Raw genomic sequence first — 16,191 nt, 5'->3', positions numbered from 1 at the left:
TCAGAGGAGGATCATGGGGGGGGGGGGGGGGGACGTTGCATTTTGTTTGGAATCAAGCGCCAAAATAAAGCGAAATATTCTTAGAAATCTTAAAAATCGTTATGAGAGTTGCAGCCTACTCATTTAGCCAATTTCATTTTCTTTTTTTTTTTCAAATAGATATTTTGATTCAGATTTTTTCTTCAGATTTTGAGGTTTTATTTCTCATAACAATTTTTGCCAAATTATACCAGCCCAAATAATTCAAATTCATAGGCGGATCCAAGCCCCCCCCCCCCCCCCATATTGGCGGTGCAAAAAAAATGAAAACAAAAAGTGTTTTACAAAAATTAAGGAGATGAGAAGAGGATATAAAGAAAGATAAGAGGGGAAATAAAAGTGAATGAAGGGGAAGGAAAAAGTACGTGCAAAGTGTACAAACTTTCAGGTCATAAAACTTATTCGCTCACGCTTTGCCCGCCTTGCAAGACTCAAGAGGTTAATATTGTTAAACTAGTTTTCAAGTCAATATGCAAAAATGATTCTGCTCGAGTTTTCATTATTACAAAAAAGTGTACACCTGATTTGATTAGTAAGTAGACCACCAACATTTTGGGTGTAATCTTGCACCCTTAATTATGGAAACTAAAAAAGGTGCAAAAATGCATTTGCAATAATGAATGTTCGTTTGCAACCTAAAAGGTGCATATAAGAAGATCTGACGTTAAAATGTTCAATTTGCACCGTGGTTCATCACTGCACCCTCTTGCACAGGCGGATCCCCCCCCCCATTGGCGGAGCAAAAAAAAGGGGGGCAGAAAGGGGATACTAAAAAGAGGGGGGGGGGGGAGGAGAGGAAAAACAAGAGGACGAAGACGAGTAGATGCAATTAAGGCGAAGGGAAGACTTGGAAATATTTGTTAAAAAATCTTTCATGTGCACATACAATTTTCGGACTCGCATTACCTGTTCTACGAGATTCATAATCATACTCGATAGGCTGATATGGAATTTGAAATATCAAGTTTTGAACTCAATATACAATTAAAGCATATTTCAGCTCGGACATCGAGCTTTCATTATTTTGTTTGATTTACAAATTGATTTTAAAAAAAGTGCTCCGTAATGTCCGTTTAATCAGGGACCTACTAAATGGCTCGCGCTGCGCGCTTGCATTATTTGATTTGTCAATTATTCATTCTCTTCGTGTATTCCATGAAGTTCTCAAAATATCCCTTTTCAGGTGTGATTGTCAAAACGTATATATCAGTTAACGCTGCGTGCTCGCGTGTGTGTGTATTTGAGTTTTGTCAGACGTGTATCAATCAGATATGATTATTTACGTCTGGGATCGACCTTTAACGTCACCATCCGCAAGACGTGACCAGGGCTCGAACTTCTGCATCAATTTGTAAATTCCGCACATAGCTTGGATTACAGGCGCACGCCACAACGCCCAGTTTTGATTGGTGAGATATATTTCCATAAAATCCCCTTTTAATGTCAGTTATAAAAAAAAAATCGTATTTATGTATTTACCTGTGCATCCTATTTACAATTACAAAAATGATTAAATTTACCAGTTTTCAGGCGTTAATGTTAACAAATTTCGCTCTCTCATTAGGCTTATTAGATTAATAAAAAAAGATAATAACATTTTCATGAATTCCTAATAATTGAATTGTCCCATTTCCAGATCCGAATATCGACAAATTTCTTCTCGCCAATAGGAAGATAATCAAGATGGCTATCATTTTCATATGATGACAAAATTTCCTTAGAATATCCGGGTCCTATATAGGTAAAAAATAATAAAAAAATCTGCTCGCGCTTCACTCTTGCATCATTATTTTTTTAACGCTGTCCATATCGACTTCACAAATCACAATTTTCCTACACAGTGCCTGAGCTGTGCTTGAATCGACTGTTTTTCAGATCGGTATATCAAATGTTTTCAGCTCGTGCTTCGCGCTTGCATTTTTGATTTTCATAATAAAACAATGTATTCAGAATGGCCAGATATTAGGTCTAGATCTAAAACACGCGCACGCATGTTTATTGAGATAGGCAACTTGTTCTTTGTTTAAAACGTGCTTTTAAATTATATATCCAGTTTCAGATCAAAATATCAAATTTTCTGCTCGTACTTCGCCTTCGCATTATTAATGTATATAGGAAGATTCCCAATTATCCATCCTTTTTATGATTTACAAAACATGAAAGAGCATCCCATTTTAGGCTTAAATCTCATTTTTTCCCACTTGCGCTTCGCACTCGCATCAATTGTTTAGTTATATACCTATCATCTTCATGATTACAAATAGTGCTTATATAGAATGTCCAGTTTTAAGGTCTGAATATAATTTTTTTTAGCTCGCGCTTCGCGCTCTCATTTGATTGTTAAATATGCATCGCCTTCATGGGTATAATTGCAAACAGTCCTAAACGAATCCCTTTTCGATCATGCCAGAACGTATTTTAATAATTTATATTCGCTCTTCGCGCTCGCAGTAATATTTAGTTACATAATTATGTATGTTCAATTTCAGGACAAAATACATAAAATTCCCCAAACTGGACATTTTAAGCACTTTTGTAATTATAAATACATGTAGGATGCGGATGCATGGGTAAATATATTTCTAAATAATGCGAGCGCAAATTGCGAGCCGGATTTTTTTTTTCTATAAATCGTCATGAATAGGGAGTTCAAGTAGAATAGAGGTATAACTCACCAATCAAAATGCGAGCGCGCAGCACTAGCTGATACGTTCTGACAATCACACCTGAAAAGGGATATTTGAAAACTTTATGGAATACACGAAGAGAATAGCTACTTGAAAAATTAAATCATGCAAGCGCGCAGCGCGAGCTTAAAATGTTGATATTTAGACCATAAAATGGACATTTTACAGAGCACTTAAAAAAAATAAATTTGTAAATCAAAACAAAATAATGAAAGCTCGATGTCCAAGCTGAAATAGTATATTTACTTCAAAACTTGATATTTTAAGCTCCTTATCAGACTACTGAGCATGTCCCGGGAGCATATACGGTAATCGAACAGGCAAAGTCTTTCCCTCACCTTATTTTATTCACTCCGCGTCTCCCCCCTTATTTTTACTCTTCTTTCTTCTTTTCCCCATTGTTTCTTTCCCCCTTTTTTTAAGGCACAGCAAATAACGGGGAGGGGGGCTGCCTCCTCCCCTGGATTAGCCTATGAAACAGGAAAATCAGCTCGCTCACAGTGCGTTCACATTTTGTTGTTTATTGAGATATACAGCTTGTTCTTTATTTAAAGTCATGCTTAAAATGTCCAAATTGTCAGGTCGGAACATCGTAAATTTTCAGGTTGAGCTTCGAACTCGCATCATTCACATCGGAAGGTACACATAATTTTTATGATAATAAAAAGTGAATATATCTGTTCCCACTTTTAGGACTATAAATCTTTACTATTTCTGCTCGCACAACACGCTCGCAATGGTTATGTTTCAAGTTGAGATATAATCTTGTTTTTTTTAATTATTAAAAATGTGTCGCTTAAACTGTCCACTTTTTTATGTCGGACTATATTACTATAGCTTCACGCTCATTTTGTTTTATTATATGATTTAATATTTTAAGTCAGGGGTGGATCCAGGATTTTCCAAAAGGATGGGGGGGGGGGGGGGCACATTTTCTTTAGCAAAATTTTGACAAGCAAAAAAGAAAAGAAAAAAAGGTCCTCACTTCTGTATGCACACCATTCCAATTAGAAATATTTGCTGTGACTCTCAAAGGGGAGGGGGTGGCACACTTGTGTATATACGGCATATTTACATAAAATATTTTTACTATGGCTCTCAAAAAGGTGGGGGCACGGGTGGGATATGTGCCCCCTGGATTTGAGGGATTCCCCCAAAACATGCATGGACCTATCCACTGAGGATTATCTTTTGTTACTGGGGGTGCTGTGACAATGCTAAGCAACCCCAGTAACACAGAATAATCCTCCGTGGATAGGTCCGTGAAAACATGAATCTCGCGCTTCGCGCTCGCATTAATCATTTAATTAGATACGCATTTAAAAAAATTGACTTCATTTCCAAGATACCAACACAAATACTCTGCTATCGTTGATACCTCATGTTGCTTCAGGGGGAAGGTAATTTTAAATTAATATTATGACTGTCAATTGAAAAACAAAATCCACTTCACTTAAATAATATTGAAATTTCTCTGCTCATAATTGATACCAATTTCCAAAATGATACTGGATACAGAGCATAGAGATATATACTAATAACGCATCTCTATGATACAGAGATATCTTTGCTTGGGAGCAGAAGTAATGACCACAGCACTGCATTTTAATCGTTTGTTATTTAGCACAACCCTATTTACCTTTTAATATCAAACAATGAACAGTATCATGTGATCCATGCAACTTCAATCAAACAAGCACGCTGATTGGATATTTTTCCTACAGGCACCATACTGTAACCAATTAAATTGTAGTTGACATTATTGATGGTTCGGGTCTACTGCTTTTCCCTCGTTATTTGCGCAGATTCTACGCTGTAAAGTTGAAAAAGATTGTCATATACTTAATTCATTAAATTTATTGAAATAAGCTTGTATTTCTTACGCTTTTCTTATTTTTAATAGAGCGAAAGTACGTTATATCACGTGTTATTTCTTCAGAGAAAGAGCTAGCGCTAGCTGGGATTTTTGGAGGTGTGTCAAAATGGGCGTGGCTTATGCAAATCAGAAAGATGAAAATGCCGATGAATCTTCTTGCTCGACCTCTTTCGCAGTTTGCCGTCGTTGAGCAAGGACGTCCACGTGCTAATCCTCTTCAAAACTGTACTGCTACCTAAATCATCATGTCCAAGCCTGCATACAAAGTTGGTATGTATACGAGTATTTTTGACAATAACTCAATGACAATATGATTCGCAGTGCTGACATAATACATCAGAAGCATTAAACAAGACCGGCTATTTATTATTTTAAATCTCCCAGGCAATCCTTTGCTCGCCGACGTATGTATTTTGTGGTATAGCGCCATCTTGTGTTTCCATCTATATGTTTCATAATCATATATGTTATTCTGCCCAACTTTGACACATCAATTGTTACTGTTTGTGTTCCAGTTTTCATCTCTTTTCATATCACAATGGTAATGAGTAATTTTGATTTTCACATTTATCGTATTTTTGAAATTATCGCTGACTGTCAAACAGTTAGCTCAATATTTACACCCCTACCTATCCTGGTCTTGTTTCCTATTTTGTTTAATTCAACTTTTTTGTTCCCAAACCTTGGTAGGCCTAGCTAGAAATAGATAAAAATTATAACTACAACAGGTGTTTTATTATGGTTCTTCTTGCAGTGTAAGTGCTTTTTTTTTTGTGAGACCCTCTCCCTCTGACTAATTTTTTTTTAATTAAAAAAAAATTAAGGGGAAGTTCACCCTAAGAAAAGGTTTATTGTCAAAATAACAAAAAATATTGATGAAGATTTGAGGCAAATCCATCAAAGTTTAAGAAGGTAATTAGAATTTGATTTTTTTTTATTTTGATGTTATGAGCAGCTGCCCATTTGTTATATAATATAAAATGCATCTATAGAAAACTTTTTAATGGTTCGTAATGTTCAGAAATGATTTTGTATAATGATATAATTAGGTCCAATGAAAACTATTTTCAGTTTTCTGAGAAAATGTCATATTTTCGTTGTTTTTACTGTACGATATGTTGGGGGGGGGGGGATGATCGGATCTGCTCGTATGACCTTACAAAATCAAACAATTAAAGTTCTTTTTTATTCTTTGATGGATTTATCATTTTCCTCAAACTTTCACCAACATTTTTCATTGTTTTTCTGTTATTTTTCCAATAAACTCTTTTTAAGGGAGAATTTCCCCTTTAAGGAATAAAGTAATAAAATCATAATTTGGCAAAGGCATACCGGTACATTAATACATAACTGTAGGAACTGATTGTGCCAAAGTTTTCTAGCTCTTAATATCCTCTAGATCAAAAAAAAAAAAATAGGCAAAAATTGATAAATCCATGGTAGTTTTATTATCCCATTGAACAGTTAATGAGTGATAATTTAGCTGACATTGATATTGCAATGGGTCTTTGATTTTATACTTTGTACATTTATATAGGCCATAAGTTGCAATTTTATCTACTTATTCCTGTATTGATTTATTATTATTTAATGAGAAGGTAATTAATAATATCTACTTTCTTTTTTCAGGAACAATAACATTCTATTTCATTGGTGCTTCTGAAAAAGTAATAAAATGAGTCAATATAGAAATAATCCCTGGAGACAAATGTAATGCAATTTGTTTGTAAATGAACTTTTAATGATTAATGAAAAAAAACAGTCCAAAGAAGGGCAATTTTGTTAGACTAAAGCAGCAAAACAGATTTAGAAACATTGCCATGATTTCAATTATGTTCCTGTTACGTGCAACCCTCCCCTTACACAGCTCAGACATTTTCTGTTGGAAAAATGGAAGTTTAATGATCCCATATTGACTGCAATTCTTTTGTTCAGCCGACATCAGCCTGGCCGAGTTTGGCCGCAAGGAGATGGATCTTGCAGAGAATGAGATGCCTGGTTTGATGGAGATGAGGAAGAAGTATGGACCCAGTAAGCCACTCAAAGGGGCCCGTATTGCTGGATGTCTTCACATGACCATTCAGACGGCTGTTCTCATTGAAACCCTCACAGAGCTTGGAGCCGAGGTAAAAAATGATTTGAAATATATTTGTGTTCTCCTGAAAATGAAGCTTGTTATAAATCCTTGGGAATAAGGAATTGTAAGAGGATGATGAAACATACACAGGAATGCATACTAATCACTTCAGTGTGTAATAGCATTTACTTGATCTCTTGGACTTTTAAGGCATAGGCTGATACACAAAAAATTATTTGGGCAAGCAGAGGTTTTCAAAGCAGTGTGTAATTCTAATAACAGGTTTCTCATATTCAATCATTGACAAAAGATCACTTGCAACAGGCTAGAAAAATGCTGAAACATTTTCTTTTATACTTTTTTCAAGTTCCAAACGTGTATCAATGTTGAATAAAATAAAAACAAAAATGTACAGTAAGGTTAGGGTTCATTTTTTTTTATAGTTACTTTAATAGATAGTGCTTTATACAGCCTGGCCTGGTTCAAGAAGATACTTCAAAACTATTCGTGTAAGACACCAGCAAAAATTGCTGACCTGGCAGTTTTTTATCCTTACAAAAGACCCTTGTGCAATGCCCTTCAAGCAAACATTGCATCCACAACTCACCAATAAATACTAGAATGTTTGTTTTAAAGATCACTGCAACCCTTGGTTGCAGTTGGAAGGAAGGGACTTTGTACATCACTCGATGCTTGTTTGGATTCGGTCTTCTGTAAACATTACAGAGCATTTTTAAGAGATCGATCAGATTGATTTAGAAAGACAAGAAAATACTTGCCTTTTAAACCTTGATGTATATGATGAAATCCCATTAAATGAAAAATGCTACTACAATAGTAGTTACCATGGTAACAGTGCTCGGCATTAAACAAATGAGTCAACTTTGTTAAAAAAAAAAGAAAACAGAAAAGGGTTGTTGTTAAAGGAGTTGCACCCTGAAGAAAATTTTGATCTAAAAATACCAGAAAAAATGATATAAAATATCGGTGAACATTTGAGGAAAATCCTTCAAAGATTAAGAAAGTTATTAGAATTTTAAGTATTTGTGATGTCATAAACCAGCAGAGCTTGCCCCTTATAAAATGCATATAAATTTATTTCCTTTTAGGATTGGGTGTGAAATAATTTTTTGATATACTGAAGTCAGAATGAAATTGAAAACCCATTCTAATTTTTTGGAAAAAAAAACACATTTTATTGATCTTTACCACATGATGCATGTAGGAAGTTTCTCACATATGAGGTCCCAAATCAAAAAAATATAATTCTAATAACTTATCAAATCTTTGATAAATCATCGTCAGACCTTCACCAATATTTTTTTTTCTCCTAATTTTACAATAACTTTTCTTCAGGGTAAACTTCCCTTTTAATAGCTTCAGCTCACATGAAGATCTACAGTTAAAGAGGAATAATTTGAACTTCCAGAAGTTGAATATTGTGGCTCCAGCCAGCCTCATGAAATCTGTAACCATTAAGTAGATAGTTCCCATATTCTGTGAATGTGCAGGGAGTAATTAATGATATTCATTGCATTGCCACTAATAGTTTCCCTCCTCCCCCCTTTCATAATGGACAGGTCACATGGTCCAGCTGCAACATATTCTCCACCCAGGATCATGCGGCCGCCGCCATTGCCAAAACGGGGGTGCCAGTGTACGCCTGGAAGGGTGAGACTGATGAGGAATACATCTGGTGCGTTGAGCAGACCGTTGTCTTCCCCGACGGCCAACCACTCAATTTGATTCTTGATGATGGCGGTGATCTGACCAACCTTGTACACACCAAATACCCACAATTCCTTCCAGGTAATACTATACTTCTGATGAGACTACTGCTGCTATTAGCTATCTGTTTCTTATCTAGATTATCTTACTTTCTTTGCTTATCTTTGTTAAGTGCATAGACTAGATTAGTATAAGGGTAGAGAAAAAATCTGTACATATAATCAATTACATAACTACTTACAGGGATTCTGCCTAAGTTGAATCGTTTATAGACCACAGAAATTTGTTAGACTTTGTGGCAAAATTTGACCTAGAAGGTGTAAATAGCAGATGGATATGCTATTCTGAAATAAATGCCTTCAAACTGGGACGATTACATTGAACTCAGTCACTGTACTTTGAAAAGAGCAAGTCATTATTAACACCCATAGAAGAGGAAAGAAATAATTGTGTTAAACCATACTAGTTCTTTTGCCAAACCATCTGTCTGATGTGGAAAAAAAAGTTTAACAGCCCAATAAATCATAGAATTGAAGCTTCATGTTCAAATTAAATTTAGACATATAACAATAATTTATGTTAAGTTGTTGAGTGTCATGGAATTTCAAGTTTATTTCCTGTTCAAATTATAATGTGATTTATTTAGTCACAGACTTACATCCAAATTAGTAGACTAAATAGACATCTGTTTTTTTTTCCATGTCATTGATTGAAACCATGTATATAATTGCAGGTATCAAGGGGCTCTCTGAGGAGACAACCACTGGAGTCCATAATCTCTACAAGATGATGGAGAAGGGAGAGCTCAAGATCCCAGCAATTAACGTCAATGATTCCGTAACCAAGGTGAGATGATCAACATCGATAAGAAAATTCTCTTTAAGAGTCTTTCAAGGGAATTATTCATTACATTTGTGCTTACTGAAAAATCTTAAAGAAGTGGAACAAGAGAGTTTTGAAAGCAAACAGCAAAAACAGTTCATTTATAATTGTGAATGCAAAATTATTTGTAGCATACTGCTTCTTGTACTAGCCATGTCTCAAAACCCACTTGTTTGAAGTGACATGGGTTACATCACGTTTTTCATCCTTGGCTAATAATACCTAAATATTGTAAATTAGCCGAAGTGTTAATTTTTCAGTGTCTTTTTTTTTGTGAGCTTGATATTGATTAAATGATTTAATAAGTATTAGCCTCGCAGCGGCACTTTGAAATGTTTTATGAAATCTGTGAATCAGAAACAAATAACACCACAACGATAAACATGCATACATCTGATTTATTACAGAGCAAATTTGACAACCTTTACGGTTGCCGTGAGTCACTCGTTGATGGCATAAAGAGGGCAACGGACGTCATGTTGGCTGGAAAGACCTGTGTCGTTGCCGGTTACGGTGATGTGGGCAAGGGAAGCGCACAGTCTTTGAGAGCTTTCGGTGCCCGTGTGATCATCACAGAGGTCGATCCAATCAATGCTCTCCAGGCATCCATGGAAGGTGGGATTCAGTTTGAAGTTTTTTGAAATTTTAAATTTTTTGAAGTTTTTGTAAGCACAAAACACTTAAAAGGAAATAAGGATACGTAAATTCTGTTCAGCAGGGGTCTTATACTTAAATTCTATGATTATCATTAAGCATCGATTCCAGCTTTGGCGAGACCTGAAACAATTCAATACATTTTCTTCTCTTAGCTAGTAATTAGCAAGACCAAGGTCAAACAATGATACTGTGGCATTTACACTTTCCCTGATCAAGGTAAATAATAACCTAAAATAGGGCAAAAATAGGCCAGGTTAAAAAATTTATTATATTTTGTGTTTTCAAAAAAAGTTGCTTCAGCATTGTGTGCCCACTTTGAATACGATGAAAAGATCCTTAGCGTTTTCTGGTCGAAAGTCAAATGATTTTTTTATTGGAATTTTGAGATTAAATAGTCCATGGAAATTAAAAATCATCTACCAGTAACCCTATGAAATGCAGGTCACACTCGCAGTCTGAGTATTCTTCTCGTTCAGCCTGGGTGTGTTCACATCTGCGAGATAAAACCCCGCATAGAACAGGAAAGCAAGCAAGAGATACTGCATCATCCATTGCACTTGTCTCAGAGTCACCCTGTTCACATTGCTGGTTATCACCTTAATCTTGCTGTTTATAAAAAAAAAAAACAATGTAATTTTCAGTGTGAGCAGGGACAGTGGTTTTCCGTGTTAGTAATATGGTCTTTTACATTCTGAAAATCTGTAATTCTGATGCAAACTTGTTCTGAAATGGTGACTCTGTTTCCTCATAGAAAGTTTACACAACAAAAACATGAATTTCACACAAATAGTAAAGAGCCAAAAAAGATTTTCCATTTTGATTTTACAGGTAAACGGAAATCACTGTTCCTACATTTACCAGTGAATAGAAATAGTAATTGTGTATGCATACCAGGGGCTATTTAAGTATGACTTAGAGTTTCACTTATATGCCGACGCGTATATGATATGCACCATTCAATTTTATTGACCATTACGCAGTAGTGTGCATCCTCTTGGCATGATCTGACCAATGGGGTCGTGCCTTTTATACCGCATGCAACTAGACATTTAAGTGCGACTCTTATAAAGTATGATACTTAAATATTTACGAAACACTCCCCAGTATCTCATGTTGCTTGGTAAGGAGAAAACAAGGGAATATAAGAATACTTAAAAGTAGTGTTTTACTTATATTATCTGATACTGGCTCAGCCGAGACAGATAGACATGCCACTTCCGAGAGCAAAACAAAGACAGGAGACCAAATTTAATGGGCATTATATTATTTGGAATTCTTTACCAATCCAAAATTAACCATTACCTCCTTTTTTTTGGTCAGGTTATGAAGTTACGACCATGGACGAGGCATGCTCAAAGGCACACATCTTTGTTACTGCCAGTGGCTGCAGTGGAATCATCGAGGATCGTCACTTCACGCAGATGAAGAACGACTCTATCGTTTGCAACATCGGCCATTTTGATTGTGAGATCGATCTTGATTGGCTCAACAAGAATGCCAAAAAGGACACCATCAAACCACAGGTTTGTTGCTTTGTCTCAGCCGGAGCCCTAATACACAAAACTAATTATCAAAAGTAAAGCCCCCATCACACTTATTCGGAATCAGCAGAAATCAAGCAGAAGTTGGAACGAAAAAAATATTCAAAAAATCTAGAAATTTTTGGGAGGAACTTATGAATTCACCAAACTGGAGTTGAAATTCAGTAAATTTACCTGTTGAATCACACTAGTCAAAATGAACCGCAATGGAGTCAGATTGATAATTCGTGCTACATTCTTGGACATTCTAGGCGCATTCTAAATATTCTGACTGCATTCGAAATATTTTTATCATTTCTTTTGGTCGTCCCGAAGGTTTTGGTCATGTTCAAAACATTCGAGGGGTATTTTCGAATGGTGTTCGAAGTAGATTTAAATGACCAACTGGTGGTCGAATAATAGTCCTTTCATTCTGGCCAATTCTGCTTGATTCGGAATAAGTGTGATGGGGGCTTAAGAAAAAGGCTATTCTAAGCTAGTGAAAATATAGCATTGGATTGGCTGAGAGCAGATTTGCCATTTTAATTCCAGCATTTGAAGTGTCAACAAATTTTGTGAAACTGGACAGAGCGGTAAAAGTCATGAGGCTGAGGGAGGGGTATGTACATGTGGTACAGGTGGATAATACTGGGAAATGTGCTTTGAATTGCAATTGCAATTTTGCGCTTGTTCATAAGAGGCCGAGGCAAGCAGTGTTTGGCTGTAATAGTGGCTCATCAAAATTCCAATCAGGGAACTGGCGATTCTAAGCTAACATTGCAAGCATAAACAATATATTTCTATGATTATGACAGTGTATGATGCAATGAAAAAAAAAAACTTAAAATTTTGAAAGGGTTCAAAATTCTGGTGTTAAGTGAGGACCCTGCTGAAGATGAAATCATTAAACTTCCTGAGAAAAAGAAAAGATGTGCCTCAGACATTCAAATTCTATATGTTGGATTCCACTTCATCAACTTCTGATAGTCTTGACTCGTTGACAAAGCTGTTCATGATCGTCATGGCCAAACGGAGGATATGAGTGTCAGGATGTCATATTTAATATATGAAACATGAATTGTAAATTTTCCATGTGATTCTGTTCTTTTTCCATCCAAGGTTGACCGTTACACCATGCCCAGTGGAAAGCATATCATTGTCTTGGCCGAGGGTCGTCTTGTCAACCTTGGCTGCGCCATGGGTCATCCTAGCTTCGTCATGTCCAACTCTTTCACCAACCAGGTCTTGGCCCAGCTTGAGCTCTGGACCAAGTCAGACCAGTACAAGGTTGGCGTTGTCATGCTGCCCAAGACGGTAAGTCCATTCTTTCGGTTCCATGACATTTCCTCTGGCGACAGTTGCTCCACTGGAATATCTGCATGTTGTGCCAAACATAAAATCTAACCTTCAACGCTAAATAAACCCTAATCCTTATAATTCAATTATTTTGCACCAAAAACTCTATTAAGATCCTAACTCTAACCCTATGCTCTCTGAGATATTAAGACCGGATCAAATGTGTCGCCATTCTATCAGGAGGTCACTGTTCTTTGGTTTATTTTTACGACGAATGGGTGTTTACATTAAATACACAAAGAAGCATTAAGCATAGAAGCATTAAGGAGAATCACACAAGGTACTTTTGGAACATATCTGTGATCCCAGAATGCTAAAATGCCAGAAACCAAGAACCCCAAAATTGTTTTAAGTACAAATGGTCTGTTCATTGTAGTGCTCTGTGAAATAGCATTCTGAGACTTCTGACATTTGTTCTTGGGTTGTCGTAGTATCAGATTGATAAATACACACAGGGGCTACTATTGATGCCTCGAAGTTTGACATATATGAAGTACTTTCACACATTTTATATTGTTATAGGTTGGAGTTTGAGGGTGTATGTCATCATCTCTATTGTCATTGTCTTTATCTCTCCCCTTGCAGCTTGACGAGGAGGTCGCCCGTCTTCATCTGGACCACCTCGATGTCAAGCTGACCCACCTCACCGACGAACAATCCTCATACCTGGGACTGAAGACAACTGGACCATTCAAACCCGATCATTACCGATACTAGACCAAGCGTGCGTTCACATGCTCCACTTCTTTCATCCGATGCACACGGTGGGTTGCACTTACACTGCACAAAATCCTGCGTTCGGAGAGGGGTTCCTCAGCGGGGTGAATGGGAAGATGATTAGCCTTTAGTCTACTCCTTGCTGGTATCTGCAATTATTTAATTAATCTTCGTTCTCCTCATTAAATTTGAGATGTTGTCTGTGGCACTGTTGCCGAAATTGAATTTTCTATTGTAGTTTGTGATTACAGTATTCATATGAACACGATACGAGTTTGTCTAACAACTCTCTAAGTGTGAATTTAAGATAACTTCTGATATCGAAGATATCATTAGAAAAACAAATAACTTTTTTGTTTCTCCATCATCAGATTTGTATTCCTGGAGGAGGTTCTTCTCTCTGTAATTCTTCATCAATAGGAAAAGGTTCTCTCTGTAACTGTATTTAATACCAAATCAAGTTATATGACATAGTAGCATAGATTTATTTTCTGTTTATTTCATTGATGATCTCCCTGAAAGTTGCTTCATATGTATGAAATAACAGCATTATATTATCTTTGCTTACATTCCAGAGATGTACCATGTGAAATACTGTACTTTTGTTGCGAAATATTATGTAAGTGATGAAATAAGTACTAAGGTCTATTTGAATAATTACTAAAACAGAAATAAATCAAATAGGAATATAACCATAAAAAGTTGACTAACTAGAATTACCCTCTATTCCACTGTTTAATAGGTTTTATATAGTTCTATTAATATTACTTTCTTTTCATAGATATGTCATCTCTATGAGACTGTTTTATAAAAGACGGTTGACAGCTGATTTATGTGGTATTCACATATGTATGTTTATTATTGACAAGAAATGATGTACTATTTTCTTAGCAGTTCCATGATGAATCCAATTTATGTGGAATTGGTGGTATCAAGATTTTGAAAATGATTAAAACGTGGACATAATTTATTATCTGACTTGAGTGTGTCAATTCCTTTCTTTTAAAACCATGGTTTGCTGTTGTGAATACAAATAAATGTTTGATTTAAGCATGGAGGTACTAGACAGCTGGCATCCGTCTGTTTCGAGGAGATTTTTAAAACATATTTAAATTCCTTTCTCCTCGTATACAGACGGCTCGCGATCGTGCAGCCGCCATTAGGGGGTTAACAATACAAAAAAAAACAGACGGGGCTCTTCGATTTTTGTCTTTATTTCATTAAAATACATAAAAAGAACTGGACAAAAATAAAGATTAATATTCCGTTTTGGCCTTAAATGCACCAAAAGAGAAAAAAAAAACAGTGACTTCGGCTGTCGCGCAACTCCCACTTCCCTGGTTTATCCGAACTTAATACATAAACATATGGCCATTGAGTCCCTGTATAGATCAAGTTAGAACTTCAGTCTCTGTAATGGGTGAGTGGAGCCAACGGAGTTCAGCGGAATAAAAGAGAGACCGAAGCTTTTGGTCTAGGAGGTACATGAACCTTCATCATTTTGGGAGGATAGTAGGTCATAGGGACTGATATTTATCTTGGAGTGTCTGCAACTGAATAATTGTTTGTGGGTGTGTCGTGGTCTGGTGGTTCTGACTCTCGCCTTTCAAACAGAGGGTCGTGTGTTCAAATCCTATAGCCATGGCGTGTTTTCCTTCAGCAAGAAATTTATCCACACTGTGCTGCACTTGACCCTGGTGAGGTAAATGGGTACCGGCATGGCGTAATTCCTCAAAAAGCTGTGCGCACCAGAATCAGTAGACTAGCTTAGCCGGGGCAATATAGAAGCGCCTTGAGCACCTAGCAAGGTGGATACGTGCGCTATACAAATCCTATATGATTATTATTATGTCATGCATTTATTCATTTATTTGCCCTCTGATAATTTTACCTTCTATTCTAATAAGCACTTGAGTCAATCAAACATGACAGTGATGGTGCACATTGGCCATTTTGGACAAGGAACCACATTTTGTGGCTTATAGCCTGAAAACTTCATGCTGAGCCATGAAAATCATTCAATATACACCAAACGGTATGGTCTTAATGATTATTGTACATTTTAACCCTTAAACCCCTATTTCTTATATATGTAAATTTGAGGGAAAAAAATGAAATTGCCAATTATAAGAATAAAAAATGTTCAAATTAGGGCTCAAAATGATTCATTGTCCCAAATGATAATGCAATATGAATATACGGTAAAAAAGTAAGGAGAAAAGCAAGTACAACATGCAGATTGTGTGCATGAGTGTGTGTTTGAGAGAGAGAGAGAGATGGTAAGAGACGGAGAGTGGGGGGATGAGGAACTAAGTTGAATCCCCCAGGCCTGTTCAGATGATCAGGGAGTGTTTCATGAAAGGACTTGTTGGACATTTTATCCGACGAGTCCTGTTTATCCGACAGTTACCATAGGAACAGCACCTCGCAGCCAATCAAAATCAAGGAAAGATGTCCGATCTCAACTTGTCAGACAAACGTGTTGATGAAATGCTCCCCAGGTCCTCTGTCCTAAAACTAGTTTGATTCTCTGATAGTGAACTTATTGTCCAAGTTTGTTATTAAAACACTGCATTGAATCAGTGTACTCAAAATTTCTTTGGACGCCAGCACATTGAAAAAAAAAAAAAAAAAATATCTGAGACAAGTCTG

General features: G+C 36.4%; 1 protein-coding gene across 1 annotated transcript; it reads left to right on the top strand.

Moving 5' to 3' along the window:
• The first annotated feature begins 4,455 nt into the window (after positions 1 to 4,455).
• LOC129254129 (adenosylhomocysteinase-like) lies at positions 4,456 to 14,509 on the top strand. Its single transcript, XM_054892583.2, has 8 exons — positions 4,456 to 4,872; positions 6,538 to 6,728; positions 8,260 to 8,488; positions 9,141 to 9,253; positions 9,697 to 9,904; positions 11,267 to 11,469; positions 12,586 to 12,780; positions 13,408 to 14,509. Exons 1-8 carry the CDS (start codon positions 4,848 to 4,850, stop codon positions 13,537 to 13,539), a joined length of 1,296 nt encoding a protein of 431 aa, XP_054748558.2. The 5' UTR covers positions 4,456 to 4,847; the 3' UTR covers positions 13,540 to 14,509.
• The last annotated feature ends 1,682 nt before the right edge of the window (positions 14,510 to 16,191 follow it).

The sequence above is a fragment of the Lytechinus pictus genome, chromosome 2, assembly GCF_037042905.1.
Source record: "Lytechinus pictus isolate F3 Inbred chromosome 2, Lp3.0, whole genome shotgun sequence".
Lineage (NCBI taxonomy): Eukaryota > Metazoa > Echinodermata > Echinoidea > Temnopleuroida > Toxopneustidae > Lytechinus > Lytechinus pictus.
The sequence above is the reverse complement of the archived record's forward strand: the minus strand, read 5'-3'. Positions and strand labels throughout refer to the sequence as shown.

Excerpts from the sequence above, each read along its gene's own strand:
- LOC129254129 (XM_054892583.2), top strand. The coding sequence starts at position 4,848 with ATGTCCAAGCCTGCATACAAAGTTG. Across the intron at positions 9,254-9,696 it reads TCAATGATTCCGTAACCAAG|AGCAAATTTGACAACCTTTA; the intron begins GTGAGATGATCA and ends GATTTATTACAG. Across the intron at positions 9,905-11,266 it reads TCTCCAGGCATCCATGGAAG|GTTATGAAGTTACGACCATG; the intron begins GTGGGATTCAGT and ends TTTTTTGGTCAG.